General features: G+C 41.8%; 1 protein-coding gene across 2 annotated transcripts in view; it reads right to left on the bottom strand.

Moving 5' to 3' along the window:
* The window catches only part of LOC124556817 (transmembrane protein 183-like), a 269,512-nt gene that overhangs the window by 63,417 nt on the left and 188,142 nt on the right, over nt 1-17,953 (bottom strand). The window contains exons 7-8 of one of the 2 annotated variants that reach the window (XR_006968701.1): nt 6,404-6,544; nt 5,919-6,063 (exon numbers count right to left, since the gene is read on the bottom strand). Coding sequence is in view for 1 of the 2 variants with exons in the window: in XM_047130833.1 (XP_046986789.1) it covers nt 6,404-6,544 (141 nt within the window). In the remaining variant the exon portion in view is untranslated. The remainder of the gene's footprint in view (nt 1-5,918; nt 6,064-6,403; nt 6,545-17,953) is intronic. The other variant, XM_047130833.1, reaches the window with a different exon arrangement.

Below are 17,953 nucleotides of genomic sequence, written 5' to 3'. Positions count from 1 at the left end.
TTCGAGCGAGCACTACCACCGCTATCAGTAGGCAGAGAGTCATCGTCCATTGCTTCAATAGGTCCATCGGCCATCTTAACAAGGTGGCCGGGAGGGGAAGCTTCCTCCGCCGGTGAACGGCCAGATGTTCGGCTACTAGCGGTGCGGCCAGGCGAAACGGATGACGGCCTGGGGCGGCAAACGCTGGGTGGGGCAGGAGGAGAAACACACCGTGGTGGAGAAGGAGAACTTTGCTTCCTATGAGCCTTCTTGGAAGGTCTTTTAGTGGAAGTACTGGTCAATGGCTGGGAGTTCGAGGTACGTAGGAAGTCTGCACGGGACGGTTCCTTCTTGAAGGCCCGTGCATCTGACTTCTGAGTCTTCGTCTTGGCAGAAGCTGATGAAGGTGCTTGTGCCTTACGGGTGACGGGAGGAAGAGGAGACATTGACCGGGTGATCTTAGCAGTGGCCGAACGGACGACTGTAGTGCTGAAGGTCAGATCGCATGTCTGTGTCGCCACCTCCCTGGTAGTCCGAGGAGAGCTGAGGACAGTACTGTATTTCCCCGCTGGGAGCAGCGTGGGCTTCCTACTAGCAAATAGCTTGCGAGCAGCCGAGGTGGACACTTTCTCTTTGACCCGAATTTCCTGTATACAGCGTTCTTCCTTGTAGATGGGACAGTCGCGGGAGGACGCTGCATGGTAACCCTGACAGTTCACACAACGAGGAGACTGAGGTGGACAGTCACCCTCATGGGCATCCCTGCCACAAGTGACACATTTAGCCGCATTAGAACAAGACTGGCGAGTGTGATTAAAACGTTGACACTGGTAGCAGCGCGTAGGTGTCGGGACATAGGGGAGAACAGAAATAACCTCGTAGCCCGCACTGATGTGCGACGGGAGCTGAACACTATCAAAAGGTCAAGAAAAGTGTCCGGGTCGGTACAAGGTCATTGTTGACCTTTTTCATGACCCTATGGACAGCCGTCACGCCCTGCTCAGTGAGGAAAGACTGAATCTCCTCGTCAATCAATCCGTCGAGTGATCGAGTATATACCACACCACGCAACGAATTCAAAGTGCGGTGAGCCTCCACCCGGACAGGGAATGTGTACAGGAGTGTGGCCCAAAGCAGTTTTTGTGCCTGAAAGGCGCTCTCAGTTTCTAGTAACAAGATACCGTTATGCATTCTGGTACAAGACTTGACAGATCCGGCTATGGCATCTACACCCTTCTGAATAACGAAAGGGTTGACAGATGAAAAATTCTTCCCGTCCTCAGATCGAGATACTACGAGGAACTCTGGGGCAGGCGGTAGTACTTTTGTCACTGGTGGCTGGTCAAGTTTCCGTTTTTTGGCAGAAGTCGAGAGAGAAGAAGAAGAAGAAGAAGAAGAAGAAGAAGAAGAAGAAGAAGAGAAATCCATTGCAGAGGAATCCCCCACGATTGCCAGCGTCTCCGATGGCACGCTCCTTCCTTGTGGGGACCCTCTCAGAGGGCACTCCCGCCTTAGGTGAATGTTTACACCTCAGGTCACACCTCCCGAGAAACGGACGGAGGGACCAATCGGCATGGTTGGAAGGTGTCAGCTCAGGCAATCACCCCTCCCTAGGCCTGGCCTGTGCGTGCCTTACTTGTCTACACAGGGCAGGGAATTACGCGTTACCCTGTCGCCGGCTACGCGTGCGAACGCGTGGGCCGACCTTCAGGCACGCACAGGGAGGAAAGAAGAAGAGGAAAAAGAAGGGAGAGAGGGAGAGAAAGGACAGACTGTCTCAAACGCTGAGGCGGAGACCAGAGGGTGGAGAAGAAGGCAAGGAGAAGAAGGCAAGGGAAAAAGTAAGGAAGACAGTGAGAGGGAGAAGGGCAAAGAAAGGAACAAAACAAAGGAAGGAAGAAACCAGAGTATGTGAAAAACCAAAATGACCACAAATATAAGTCGTGGAACCGTCCGTCTCTGGACGCAGGCGCAAAACTACCCCCTTGAGGGGGAGGGACTCCTTTTTGTCTCCTCTTACAACAGGCAGGAATACCTCGGGCCTATTCTAACCCCCGGACCTGCAGGGGGGAGACCGAATGTGACATGTAGAAAGGTTTAACAGATCCACTAGCCTTAGTATCACTCCTAATAAGTATTATTTTGTACCTTATTTTCCTAACGTGTGTGTGTGTGTGTGTGTGTGTGTGTGTGTGTGTGTGTGTGTGTGTGTGTGTGTGTGGGGGAGAGAGAGAGAGAGAGAGAGAGAGAGAGAGAGAGAGAGAGAGAAATGTATTTATTGCTTAAATTATAGCTTACATCTGATTGATCTTGTCCTCCAGGTCTACCCCCCACCGAAAACATCTAGTTATGGGCTGCTGAGATTGATGAACCCTAAAAGATGATGAAGGTGCTTGTGCCTTACGGGTGACGGGAGGAAGAGGAGACATTGACCGGGTGATCTTAGCACTGGCCGAACGGACGACTGTAGTGCTGAAGGTCAGATCGCATGTCTGTGTCGCCACCTCCCTGGTAGTCCGAGGAGAGCTGAGGACAGTACTGTATTTCCCCACTGGGAGCATTGAGTTCAAGCAGTATGGAATGACACACCCTAATGTTATCTAAGTTCAGTTTGGCATTCTGCCCAGCAGGATTAGAGCAATACTTACTACCAGACCTGTCGATTCGGTGTACTAAATTTCACACATTGCTTACACACACCCCCCCCCCCCCTCCACATCACTTATAAATTAAATCTTGTGTTCCTCCTACTATACTGTATACACAAAAATTAGTAAACGTTTGCCACTTGCTATCCATTCTCAGGCTACAACTTTGCATAGACAGCAGAGTACTTTACTTGCAAAAATTTGAATTTTATACCTTTTTCTCAATTCTGAACAAGAACCACCTATTAGAAATTACTGTCATTTGATCTGGCTAAGCACTAAACTGACTCCATAAAAGAGCATCCACTGGGCATAATGGTATTAGCTCATTACTGACGCATTACTGTCCACAATAATAAATACCTTCAATCACTCCATGACCACAAAATGTTCTTCAAGGCTCAGAAATGGGCTCGTCCGGCCACTACTTGAGGAGAGCACTGCCACAGCATTATCTAACTACTGCCATATTTGCATTGTCCAACATTATAAATATACGCTGTGAGCAGCTTACCTACTAATTAACAACAAACACCATGGGAAGGCAAGATTTGATTATATATATAAGAGTTTGTCAAAGCCTTTTGAAGCTTCTGACTTCAAAATTTTAGTTGCCAAACTTAGAGGCCCATATGACTATAGTGTAAGAAGTTAGTATGTACAGGGTGGTGCAAATAAAAAGTGGCCCAGACAAGTGGGTACGATTGGATATGAATGTATACATATAACCACACCCCATGATACGCACATCAAGTGTACGCCACCACACGATCCACACTGGTTCAGTGTGAGTGGAGCAGTGCAAAGGTGACAATGGTACTCACAATAGAGCAGCAGGTGCTGGCTGTAGAAAGTTACATGACAACAAAGTTATGGAAACAGTGTGGTCAGTTGTTTGCTGAGGAGTTTAATGGCGTCAGAGTGAAAGCAAAGAGTGTCATGCAAGGCTTAGTCCAAAAATTGTGCCATATAGCATCTGTTTCGAATACATCAAAAAACATTCTGAAATGTGCCTGCACACCAGAAAATGTGATTGCGGCTCATCAGAAAATGCTTCAGAGTTCTATCAAACAAGCCTGACACCTGTCACAAGAGACCAGTATATCACGTCAGTCACACAGACAAATACTCCATCAGGCCCTGCACAAGCATCCCTACTGAGTGTACATTGTTCGTGCATCATGAATGGCTTGGACATGGATCTGTTCTTTATGTCTAACGAATCGGTTTCACCTGAGTGGTTATGTCAATTCACAGGTTATGTGCAGCAGAGAATCTGCATAACTTCCACAAAACACCACTGCATGATTAGAAGGTTGGGGTAGTGTGTGCAGTGTCTGCATGCTGCATTATTGGTCCCATCTTGTTTCATGAGATCCTGACTTCAGTACGTCACATTGCCAACACTTTGAAACCATTTGTGGCAGCATTAACAGAGGAGGAAAATACCTACAGTTACTTCCAACAGGCTGGAGCAACTGCCCAACAGCTGCCAAACATTGGAACACATTTACGCAATCTTCATGCCTGACAGAGTTGTTAGCAGAGGTCCATCTGGTCGCAAGCCTTGCTGGCTTCCCACGTCATCTGGTCTGTCAGTGTGAAATTACTTTGTATGGGGAGCCCTCAAGTCTAAGCTGTATTGCAACAATCCTCAGAACTTTCAAGAACTGCAGCAGAACATTTCACATGAAACTGCAGCAATGCCAACAGTCTAGCTTTGATCTGCTTTCAACAACTTGCTGACCAGGGCCCAAAAGTGCCAAGGGATGAATATTTGTCACTTTCAAGATCTGCTATTGTCAGGTAAGTACTGTATTTCCTTTCCTCTGCTGTGTTTCTTTGTACCCTGGAACTCTGTCCTCTAGATTGCCTTTATCTGTAGTACTCTATGGAGTATGTTACATTTCTACTTTTTATCAACTGTACTCAAGGAAAAATAGAATATTTATAAGGAGTAGCCATGCTCACTGCTGTGTGATATTAATTTTTATTTCTTTTACTTTCACTACAGATATGTTTTGGCAAACTTGCCATTATTGACTGACCTGCATTACAATATGGGTAACATTATTTTCATTACACATATTTATGTTATAGCAGAAATATTAATATCAATGTCACACAGCAGCATGCCTGGGCACTCCTTATAAATGTTTCTTGTCGACTTATACTATGCTAGAGACCCTATGGAGTATAAAAATAGGATTACTCAACATGTTTGGTGTCGCACACATATAGAAGGCAGCTATTGTGTTAGGTGTATGAGATCCATGAGGGATTAGGGAATGGCATTCACAATTCATAGTACAGAATCAGCAAAGAGTAACAAGGCACAGAATTTCGTCTTCAGTGGCAGGGATTCTTAAGCTCTGAAAAACATCATCATAAGGAAGCACAGGAAGTGCATGACTGAAGAGATATATCACCTCCATTAGCATTTCAAATAATCAAAAACTGAACACTTGCCAGTGGTGGTCACAAAATTTCAGGTCACCATGAACATGTTGGTATGACACTAATTATTCTTAGAACCTTCAACATGGAACAATGATGATTATAAGGAAATAGTACGGACTGATGAGACACTTTTTGCCAATTTCCAACAATATGCCACACTTACGTTCAGCAACAACTTACTTAAGACAGCTTACAGTCTAGAATTATTACACACTTTTAGGTGGTTGAGTATCCAACAGTACACAATGTCAAATTCCAAGAACACTGCTATGAGTATCCAGTCATGGTGTGAAATGTGTGGACTGATGACAATGGTAAGATGGGCTGAGGTTAACTTAAAACTGGACTAATTGTGCTCACTGAAGTGTTTCACTCAAACAAGAATCTGTGACAGCATCCCATGAAAATGTAGTCATGGGATGAACTCAAGGTGTTGAACATCTCCAATGAAACTTCACTGCCCAGTTTCATTATCTTACTGATGCCCTTCTGCAAGAACTTCAGAAATTTACAAGTCATATCAACTGTGGAACAGGAACAACACACACTAATTGATATATGAATATCAAACCACACTAGGCAGAAATAACACTGTCCGTTATACAATTTACTGCACTCAGGTCATGTTCACTAATAATGATGGTATTATCATGATTATAAAAGGTATAATACTCTAGTATTATGGTAGTAATGGTCCATCTTTGGAAAAACTTGAATTTTAAAACTGGCAAATGTTAAGTCCTACTTGAAAGTAGAGAAGATATAACCTACTACTACAAATGTAAAAGAAACCCAGCTACATCTACAGCTATACTCCACAAACCACCTTACTGTGTGTGGTGGCGATACTTCTTGTATCACTATTATTTCCTCCCTTTCCTGCTCCATTCGTAAAGTGTAGAGCAAAATTTGAACATCGGATTTTAACTGGTATTTCATACTGATTATTGCACTTCTCCAAAACCAGCTGTTCGTGCTACACACACATCATACATGTAAAAAAGAAACACAAAATTACTCAGCATCGGAAAAAATCAGACAAGCACAAGGTAGCAGAACAAGCACGGGAAAACATCAGACATGAGCACAGGCAGCAGAACAAGATTTGAACAGATATAAAAATTATTTTCAATGCATAAAAGTTAATGTTGTTAATGGATAAGACTTAATGTAGTTCATTAAATATTAGTAAAAGGTTATACAAAATCCACTTATCCACTTTTTTATAAATCTGCATGCGTGCGCGCGCGTCCACACACACACACACACACACACACACACACACACACACACACACACACACACTAGTTTTTTACCTTTAGCATTACACAGTAGGCCGATTGATTGACTGTGATATCATTCCACCATTCGTCAAACTTTTCTGGTTTCCATCTGCTCTTGTTATAAAAATCATACAATTCAAAGTGGTAAATCCATTCCGTGCCTCTTCTATTACTCTGTGAACAGCAACAAACAAATTATCATTGATGATAGAGAACAAAACTCAAATGGGCAAGGATCACAAGAAATTGAGATAAGAGTGTGCCATCAGTGGTATACATGGCTGTAGATATGATTTTATGCAGCTGTTAAAGAGTTCTGATTTGTCTCTTGGGGAGATTTCACTGCTCAAAAACATGCTCTAGGACTACTGCTTCACAGTATATTCCCTCAAGAAGTTTGTTGTAAATAATCCACTGTAGTTCGAAAGGACCAAATTTTTTACAATATTACTATACAAGAAGAAAAAATTACATTTATTACACCTAAGGTTAGCTTTAGCACAAAAAGGGATGCACAATGCTGGTCCATCACACAAAGTGGACAAAAGTGACATTACACCTTGTTGGTGTTGACAATACAGTGGAATTTTTATTTTAAGTTCTCCAATTTTACGTTTTCACGATTCTACACCATAAATTTATAGCCCCTGTGAAAAACCCATAAGATCACTGCTAAAAATTCCCTCATTTTATGTTTCTTCCTATTCTTCTAAGTTCGTACTCGACATGTCACATGACTTCGTCCCATTTTCTTCCTATTGACACTTGATGTGACTAAACGAGTTATAAGTGGCACGGAAGACAAATGGTTTACACCATGGGTGGTGGCGGAGGTAAGGGAATTAGGCTGTTGTGGACAGGGGTGGGGGTGGGGGTGGGGGTGGGGGCGAGAGAAGAAATGCTGACATAATCCACGATTTGCATTGCCAACACAACTTGCAACATTTAGCTTCACCGTGCAATTATGATACAACTACTCCTAGGTTGTTGCAATAATGGAAAATGAAACAGTGTCTCAAAATATGGTAGAAAACCCAAAGAGATTCTGGTTGTATGTAAAGTACACCAGTGGCAAGAAACAGTCAATACCATCACTGCGTGATAGCGATGGAAATGTTATCGTTGACGGTGCCACTAAAGTGGAGTTACTAAATACAGTTTTCCGTAATTCCTTCATGAAAGAAGACGAAGTAAATATTTCAGAATTCAAAACCATAACAGCTGTTGGCATAAGTGACATAAAAATAGATATCTTAGGTGTTGTGAAACAGCTCAGATCACTTAAGAAAGGCAAGTCTTCTGGTCGAGATGGTATACCAATCAGGCTCCTTTCAGAGTACGCAGACACAATAGCGCCTTTCTTAGCAATCGTATACAACCGCTCACTTGACGAAAGGTCTGTTCCTAAAGACTGGAAAGTAGCACAGGTCGCACCAATATTTAAGAAAGGAAATAGAAGTAACCCATTGAATTAAGACCCATACCACTGACCTCAATTTGCAGTAGGATTTTGGAGCATATACTGAACTCTAACATTATGAATCACCTTGAAGAAAATGACTTATCGATACATAACCAACACAGATTCAGAAAATGTCATTCTTGTGCAACACAGCTAGCTCTTTATTCAAATGAAGTAATGAGTGCTGTCAACAAGTGATCTCAGATAGATTCCATATTCCTAGATTTCCAGAAGGCTTTTGATACCGTTCCTCACAAGCAACTATAAATCAAATTGCATGCATATGGAATATCGTCTCGGTTGTGTGACTGGATTCGTGATTTCCATTCAGAGAGGTCACAGTTCGTAGTGACAGACGGTAAATCATCGGGTAGAACACAAGTGGTATCTGGGATTCTGCAATGTAGTGCCATAGGCCCTCTGCTGTTCCTGATTTACATAAATGATCTAGGTGATAATCTGAGCAGCCCCCTTAGATTGTTCACAGATGACGCTGTAATTTACCATCTAGTAAATTCATCAGACGATCAATTCCAGTTACAAAATGATCTAGAGAGAATATCTGTATGGTGCGAAAAGTGGCAACTGGCACTAAACACAGAAAAGTGTGAGGTCATCCCCATGGGTACTAAAAGAAATGTGATAAATTTTGGGTATACCATAAATCATATGAATCTAAGGGCTGTCAATTTGACTAAATACCTAGGAATTACAATTATGAACAACTTAAATTGGAAAGACTACATAGATAATATTGTGGGGAAGGAGAAACAAAGACTGCACTTTGTTGGCAGAACACTTAGAAGATGTGACAAACCCACTAAAGAGACAGCCTACATTACACTTGTCTGTCCTCTGCTGGAATATTGGTGTGTGGTGTGGGATCCTTACCAGGTTGGATTGACGGAGGACATCGAAAAAGTGCAAAGAAGGGCAGCTCGTTTCGTGTTATTGCGCAATAGGGGTGAGAGTGTCACTCATATGGTAAACGAGTTGGGGTGGCAGTCACTGAAACAAAGGCGGTTTTCTTTGCGGCGAGATCTATTTATGAAATTTCAATCACCAACTTTCTCTTCAGAATGTGAAAATATTTTGTTGACACCCACCTACGTGAGAAGTAATGATCATAATAATACAATAAGAGAAAACAGAGCTCGAATGGAATGATTTAGGTGTTCCTTTTTTCCCACGTGCCATTCGAGAGTGGAATGATGATGATGATGATAATAATAATAATAATAATAATAATAGCGTTATCCAACATCAAATGGTACACTGCACATGTACAAAGAAACAGTAATGATTAAAGTTATTTGTACAATACACAAGACACATTCTTCTGAAAACGTCATTAATTTACTACAAAATTACAATAAGGTTTTTACTTATTTCTATTCACATAATTTCACAGAGCATTTGTTGTTCTTCATATAAGTATGGTACTCTTCTCATGTGTAGAAAGGGTGTTTTACTAAAAATTTCTTAAGCTGATGTTTCAGTTTAATTGTAGGAAGAGCCATGACTGCTCTAGGGAGTGCATTAGCTAATTTTATACCTGCATACTGAGGCCCCTTTTCGTAAAGTGCTGTTCTGTGGCTGCCAATCTAAAATCTTTCTTTATTTCTAGTATTGTACTGGTGGAAATCTGAATAAGTGTTTGGGTGCAGTCTTTTCACAAGCAATATGGCTTTTAGAATGTATGTGTTTATAACAGTTAACACCTCTGTTTTTGGAAACAAGTTGCGACAAGATTCCCTATATTTTGCTCCACAGATTATTCTCACACCCCTTTTTTGAAGAATGAGTAGCTTATCTAGATTAGCTTTGGTTGTTGCTCCCCAAATTTCAATACCGTAGTTCAAGTGAGAGGAGAAAAGAGCATGGTATGCAGTCTTTAGGACTACGGTGTCTCTACAGAACTTGCTAATAGTACTGATTGCAAATATATTTTTTGACAACTTAGTTGCTAGAGAGTCAATATGTGTGTCCCATTTCAGGTTGCTTTGGATTGTTACGCCAAGGAATTTTACACTAGACTCTTTCTTTACCAATTCGTTGCCCATGTATAATTTAATTTCATTATTCAAACTACTTTTGTTAAACTCCATCAAACATGGTTTACTGGTGCTTACATTTAAGTGGCTTTCATTAAAAAACTGAACAATTTCTTTTGTCACATTATTACACTCGGCCTCTAGTTCATTACATGATTCCTTTTTACATACAATGGACGTGTCATTGGCATACAGAACAATTTTGGAATTTACAGTACAGTATTTAATATCATTTACATAGATCAAGAACAGAAGGGGGCCCAATACAGAGCCCTGGGGCACCCCATATTTTATGCAAGTGATCTCTGATTTGTAGACACCACTTTCCATTTTAAGTAGAACAAACTGCTTTCTATTGCTCATATAACACTTTATTAGGTCATAATCAGCGCCTCTAATGCCCATGTTCCATAGCTTGTCTAATAGGATGTCAACGTTCACACAATCAAAGGCTTTTTCCAGGTCTAGGTATACACCCGCCACATGTTCCTTGCTTTCGATACCCCCTAACACCTCTTCAATTAGTTGAGCAGCTGCAGTGCTAGTTGATTTACCTTTTACGAATCCATTTTGATTTTCGAACGTCAGGTTGTGTTTGTTAAGAAAGTTTATAATCCTGTTGTATATAACTTTCTCAACTATTTTGGAAAAGACAGGAAGGATTGAGACTGGTCTGTAGTTTTCTATTTTGTTGTTGTCACCTTCCTTAAAAATGGGTGTTACCTGTGCTATTTTTAGCCTGTCTGGAAAGGTTCCTGATTCTATTATATTGTTGACTGCTGCAGACAGAGGTACAGAGACATTTTGGCTACAGGCTTTTAAAACATTAGTATTTAGGCCATCATGCACAGCTGAATTAGAGGGTTTTAGAGAGCTAATGATGCCTATTATTTCTGCACAGTTTGTGGGGGCTAGATATATACTATGGTCACATGTATTACCTTTAAAACTGTAGTGCATGTTTTTATGTTTGTCATTTATGGCTTCCCCTACGGAAGAAAAATATTCATTAAAAATATTTGCAATTTCCAGTTGGTCTTTTATGAGCATGCCATTGTGGTTAATAGTAAAGTCCATACAGGATTTGTCATTGCCAGTTCTAAAACTGTTTATGACTGCCCAGATGCCAGTAGTTACATTGTGAGAGTTTTGAAGCTTATTTGCAACATAGTTGCTCCTGGTCTGTGTAAGTAAGTCCCTACAGTGTGCTTGATATAGTTTGAAGGTTTCCTTTAGCTCAGGAATCTCTCTATTATTCAGCATTGCACTGTGGAGCAGTTTTAATTTTTCCCTCGCTTCAGTGACATTACTATTTACCCAAATATTTTTGTTTATATTTTTTGTTTGTTTCATTTTTGTGATTACAACTGGGCATGTGGTATCAAAGCAGTAATAGAAGTCAGCAGCAAAGTTATCATATGAAAAGCTATTATTTTCAAACCATTTTATTTGTGCTAGCATCCAGTTTAGTCTATTTATGTTGTCATTATTCATTATTCTTTTAGTTACAAACTGTTGCTTTGTGGTGACAGTGGGGGCCTCATGGCGTTCCAATTTAAGCTGTACTGCATGGTGATCTGAGATTGCTAGTTTTAAAACCGATGCAATGTGGGATAGGTGGGTCATGTTTGTTATTATGTTGTCAAGACATGTTTTACTATTGCCAATTTCTCTAGTGGGTTCCCGAATGAGTGGGGTCAGGTTAAATTCATCACACAGACGATCTAACTTTTTGGTGCTGACATCATTTGTTAATAAATCTATATTTATATCCCCTGTAACTATAATATTTACATGACCATTTGGCCCAGAAAATGTTATGTCTATGTATACAAGCAAATCAGAAAGATTTACAAAAAAGGTATCTGTATTTGCTGCAGGTGGCCTGTAAACACCGATAACTGTTATGTTATCTCTACCCCATTTCAGGTTTATTGCAGCAAATTCTGAGACTCCTTCCAAGCAGAAGTAGTATGAAAATGGTTCGATGAACCATCTACCAGGCACTTAAGTGTAGATGTAGATGTAGATGTAGATGTATATCTTGGGAGTGTCGTCTGTGTGGTTGTGTGTGTGAATGTGTGTAACTTTACTACAAAAAAGAGCAAGATCTCAAAAGCTAGTGTGGATATGGCTTTCTGCTACATGTTTCAATGTTCCACACATCAATCCACTATAGGTGAACAGTTGTCTTTCCTTTATTTTACATATCAATTAGAGTTTAAAGCTGATAAACACAGTAAAGTCTAAAAATGAAACTACCATGTTGCACTGAAACTTTTAAAAAACAAAGCAGCTTCCTTGAATGAAACACTATTAAGTGAAAAAATTGTAGCGTTGGTGAATACAGAAAAAAAAGAAGGGTGTACAACCGACAAACAGGTAGGCATGGACCAGTTTAGAGTACAAAAACTGTGCACTTAGTCCGAAACAAAGTATCAGAAATTATTTTCTAATAAGCACAAAAGTGCTTCAAATTATCAAAGCTGCAAGCTGCACCATCAATGTTTGTGAAAGAATGACAATAAATTAGTTAAATATGCATTTTAAAAGGAAACTAATGCAAAATAATAAAAGCTCAATAGAAGTGTTACACCGCAGGATAGTATTCCCGGCGGACACAAAAAATTCATTCAAGTTCTACCGTGAAAACTCCCGGAAGCCAAACCGCCTGCCTCACCAATGATCCGTAGACTGCCAGCTGGGGGAAATACTGAGCAAGTTGTGGCAAACATGGAAGCTATCACAGCACTGGGGAGCAAATGAGCACTCGAGTCCGCAATAAAGCATAACAACATCAAGGAAGCCGGGAGGTACTGTCATACTAGTGACAAAGCAGAGTGTTGTAAGGAAGGCTTGGTGCAATGAAAACTTAAGTATTCAGGTGCAGAACCAGCAAAAAAGAACCTCTGAAAGGTGAAGCTGCGAAAGTCTGAAGCCACTAGGAGAGCTGACGGTGAGGGGAAAACCAGGGCACACGATTTCCTAGCCATCCCCACTGCCACAGAGCATGCAGAGCGCACTGGAAGCACAAACATAAATATCCCACACTTCTTAGCAAATGGGTGATTGCTGATTCTCAGCAGCCCAGTGCATAGTCTCAAGCCCTTGTGTCAGTCCCAGCTATCCAGTGTGAGGGTAGGCTATGCAGGTCAACACTCGGCACACCTAGGTGTCTTCAATTGTCTGCAGAACCACGAGTCCGGATGAAAGGATGCTGCTGCTGCTGCTGCTGCTGCTGCTGCTGCTGCTGCTGCTGCGGGCAGTTGCATTGCCAACTTTCAAGGCAATGCTGATGGGATGCAGAGGCTGCCATCACGCTGCAGGCCTGTAAGATTAACCTGCATGACCTGGACGCTGTCCGTCATACGCCTGTGAGAGGGGGCCTCTCCTACTGCTCATCCTGTTCCTGTGGCAAACATTAATGCTGCTGGCTCCTGTCTCATAAAAGAGGGCTGAGAGCCAACACCTGTGAGCCACCAAGTACTTCTGGTGAACGTGGGGCAAGGCTACCGAGTGCAAATCTTAGACGCCACCGAGAGCACTTTGAAGATCAATATGTAGAGCTGGAGGCCTCTGGAGTCCACATGTCAACAACCACCCTGTGATGCAACAGCTGCCAACTGAAGCTTCACTGCACTGGTAGTACTGCAAATCGAGCCAATGCCAGCCTTACACTACTAACAACGCACTCCTCTGCCAGCCCGGCTGTGGCATGGCGCTTTGAAAGACAATTCTGTATTACTGCCTAACAAATGTGTTATTGCCAATTATGTTTTATTGGCACTGTCGAGCGTAACTAGGTCCTCACCACTAAGTCCCACATGGCTCTCTCCTGACAACTGTGGGAGTCTGGGACCAGACTGCTATATCTGGTGACAGAAAGTGGCTGCCAATGGTAGAGACATCTACAGCTGGTGCCAAACCCTCACATTTAGGACAGCAGCTGACCGTTTATGCATCTCCAAAGTGAGGTCAACAGCTACAAGTTGAAGTTCGTTACAATGTGGTATGGTGAGTGACTGATATTCGCATGTTTTCTTGTTCTGTATTTTTTTTTATGGCCATGTTGAGCCATACAGACCTTCACAGCACATTAAAAGAGTCATTTGTTCGACCACAGGAACCTACAGACTGGTCTCAGTTCCACAGGAACTGTACTTGCAGCCAGTGAGGTATCTGTATTGTAAATTATGTAGGCATGACTTGCCATGTGTTCAAGTTGTGTCAGTTACCTGTAGTATGTGAAGAAGTTTTGGGCACTAAGCACATCAGTGCACAAAATCTCGATGGGCTATGATAAAGCATGGAGATTAAGTGTAGTATAACCCCCCCACCCCCCCTTTTTTTCCCTGCCTATTGTGTGTGAAGTTCCCTTTTTTTCTGGTATAATGACAGATGGAGTTAGCACAAATGGCATACACATGAGCAGTGACTGACTGAAACGATGCAAGCTTTGAATGGGCAGATAGCATATTGTTACAAACTACAATGCAACAACAGAATAGGGGCAAGACAATGACGCATTTATGAGGAGAATAGACCATTGCAAACTCGTTAGGGACCAAGCACTCCTCGAGTCAGGAGAAAATAAAACCACATTGAGTATATCCGCCATTTCATCCATCCCACAGCTGCTAACCTCACAGCGCCATTTTCGGGGAAAGCAACCAATGATGTATCTATTTTTATTAGTGATATAAAGGCTGCTGCCAAATTGGGAAAGAAGTCAGAAGAAATGTCCTTAAATACAGCTAGATTAAGGTTAGTGGGTGATCCAAAAACATATATCAAGCTCCGCAAGCCCTTCAGTAAGGCCTACATGTTTGATGAATTGGCTAATAGCCTAATACAGCGCTATTGGGAGCAGAGCAGTGCAAGATTCTTTAGGAAGAAACTCAAATGACTATCGCAGAAGTGTGGCAAATCAGTGGAATCCTTCTCTGACTGTTTCTGCTGATACGTCAAGGAGGCTCAGAATGGAGAATCCGACTGACTTATCTGCTGCCATAAGGATTGCTGTGCAATTGGAGGAGATCTACACTGCTACACAGAGACAGGGTGATCGCAATGTTTTTTCTTCAGAAGTGGAGTTGTTTTAGATGTGGGCACAAGGGCCACATAGGAAAACAATGCTGTCTGCCCAAATGTTATGAATGTGAGTAGGTGGGTCATGAAGTGTGTGATTGTCAGAAGAAAGCACGTAACAAGCAATGTCCTGATAATCAGCTGTTAAACGGAAATGGGTTTGCCTCATCCGTCGGACAGCATTCCCAACAGAACACAAGACTGCAGAAATGTCTGCAGAGAAAGAGTGTTCTTGCCAGGCTGAGTAAACGGTAGCGAACATAAATTTCTGGTGGACACAGGGGCTAATGTGTCAGTCGTCAGTGTGGATCTCTCAGGCAGAGAGAGAATGCAGTCATCACGCTATAGGTTACATGGCGTAAGTAATAATGGCGTGAAGCCAATGGGAACAATGCTGTTCAGTTTTAACATGGGGAAATAAGTGTTTTTGAGAGCACGTAGAAGTACCGCCCCATGTTTGTGGGGGGTGTTCTGCAAACCTCGAACTGGACTTTCTTGCTAAATATCACACTAAAACAGACCTTTTGCAGTGTACAATTGAACTCGGTAGCTCATTGTTTCCACTAGGGGCAAAAGCTACAAGTGATACTCTGTCGCAAGGTTCACCAATCGTGAAGGTGGTACCTGATAAACTGCAGACACAGGTACTAAAGGTCAATGGTACTGCAAGATACGGGAAGTTGATCTAGATGAGCATAGAAACAGACCTACCTAAGGATTTATTATATGTTGTTGAGCCATTGAAAACTAACGAAGAACTGGATAAGTCACACAGTTTTGTATGCAGAAGTATAGTACGTGCCCGTGATGTGGACAGAGATTTTATGGTTCCGGACAGTCTTGATACTTTTGGCAGGGATGAAGTGAGTCTGCCAAAGGGTTTACTAATTGCTAATTTTGATGTTTTGGAGGAAAATGACATGGATTGGTCAAGTGAGGACCTCTACTGCAGGCAAACTATCAATGCATCTTCATTATGTGAGAAAATGCAACATTTACCGGGAAGTAATAGAGGAGCAATGGAAGGTTTGTTATTGCATTTCATGGATTTGTTTAATCCAAGTGGTCCATTACCAGCAATGCCACTACGCAACACAGAATACTAACAGGAAATAATGCCCCGATGTGCAAGAACCCATATGGAGTTCCAAAGTGCATGCAAGTGATAATGGAAGAATTTATTTTCCAGCAGCTAGCTGACAGTATTAGTGAGTATAGAGATAGTCCTTGGGGGGCACCCGTAATTTTAGACCTGAAAAGGTCATCAGATGACACTAAAAATACAGATTTTGCTGGGATTACCTATACCTGAATGCACAAACTACCACCAATGCATATCCAATACCAAAGATAACAGAGACTCTCGACAACTTGGGTCAATATAACTGTTTCTATGCAATGTATTTAAAGAGCTGATATCACCAAATAGAAGTAGCACCACAGGACCAACCAAAGACAGCTTTTCCCGTCCTGGGAGGTCATTTCTAATGCCAATCAGACTCGAGAAAGCAACCTCCACCTTTAAGAGATTATTGGATGGCATACTTAGGGGACTGAAACCAAAACAATGTTTGATCTAGCTAGATGACAATAGTGTTTTCAAAGGACATGGAAGAACACATAATGGTTGGAGGTTTTCAAAAGACTGAGAACGGTATGACTAATACTAAGTATTCATGAACGTCATTCTGCAGCAACAGAAGTAAATTATCTTGGGCGTATACTTAGCAAGGAAGGTGTGAGAACAGATCCATGCTTGGTCTCAGCTGTTCAGAATTTTTTGCCACTGAAGACAGTTAAACAGTTGCAGAGTTTCAATGGTCGCTATAATTATTATCGACGATTCATAAAGGACTCTGCTGAAACTGCTGGACCTTTGAACTGTTTCTTATAGAAAGGAGCAAAATTTGAATAGCCTACTGAATGCCAGACAGCGTTCAATACTTTAAGGTGAGCACTGACGTCAGACCCAGTTTTGATATTCCCTAGTTCAAACAAGTATTTATTATTTTTTTGTGATTCAAGTAATAGGGCTCTGAGGGTTGTCCTAGGACAGAATACAGATGGTAAAGAGTGTCCTGTAGCATACACATCCTGATAGTTGAACCAAGCAGAGGAAAATTATTCCACAACTGAGAAGAAGATGCTAGCAGTTAGTAATCTATGGTATTACATCCCTCCACTGTTATTTATACAGCCAAAAGTTTAAGGTAGTGACAAATCAGGCTGCTCTCAAATGCTTATTAGGACTTAAGGACCCTTTCAGCAGATTAATAAGGTGGGCACTCCGTTTGAGTGATTTTGATTACGAGGTAATATACAAGCCAGGGAAACGGCACACTAATGCCGAAAGTTTGAGCACAGAAATTGCAGTTCTACAAACACTAGTCAAGAGCATTGCTGAATGGTCAAAGGTCCAAGTTGATGATACTGACTGTCAACAATTCAAGCTGCAACTTCAGCTCGTGATGCACAATTGCTTCCTATGCAGCACAATGAAGTGCAGATTACAAGTGGTATTACCTGCAGCTTTCCGGACCAAAATCTTGGCACAAGCACATGACATATGTTGTCAGGCTATGACAGGCAAAGAACAACTGACAGACCAAGTGCCAACAAATTTTGATGGAAGACTAGAAAATGAGATGTCGAGCAGCATGTCAGGAACTACATACCTTGTGCACAATGAGTTGATCTTAGCCATCGACAGATTCCATTACAATGTCTAACAGAAGCATCTAAACCATTTGAAATTCTTCGGATAGACATTTTACACCCTTTTAATTAAACACCATAGTTGACAATTTCTGGCGTTATATAGCAGTGGTTGCAATTTCTGACCGAAACGCAAGTACAGTCACTCAAGTGTTAGTAGACAATTGGTTGATCACATTTGGCATTCTCGAGCCATTAATTACAGACCAGGGCACCAATTTCATGTCAGATCTTCTGAAGCAATTGTATTGGTTGCTTTGAATT

This window comes from Schistocerca americana, chromosome X, assembly GCF_021461395.2.
Source record: "Schistocerca americana isolate TAMUIC-IGC-003095 chromosome X, iqSchAmer2.1, whole genome shotgun sequence".
Classification (NCBI taxonomy): Eukaryota; Metazoa; Arthropoda; class Insecta; order Orthoptera; family Acrididae; genus Schistocerca; species Schistocerca americana.
Note: the sequence above shows the minus strand (reverse complement) of the source record. Positions and strands in the feature narration are given on the sequence as shown.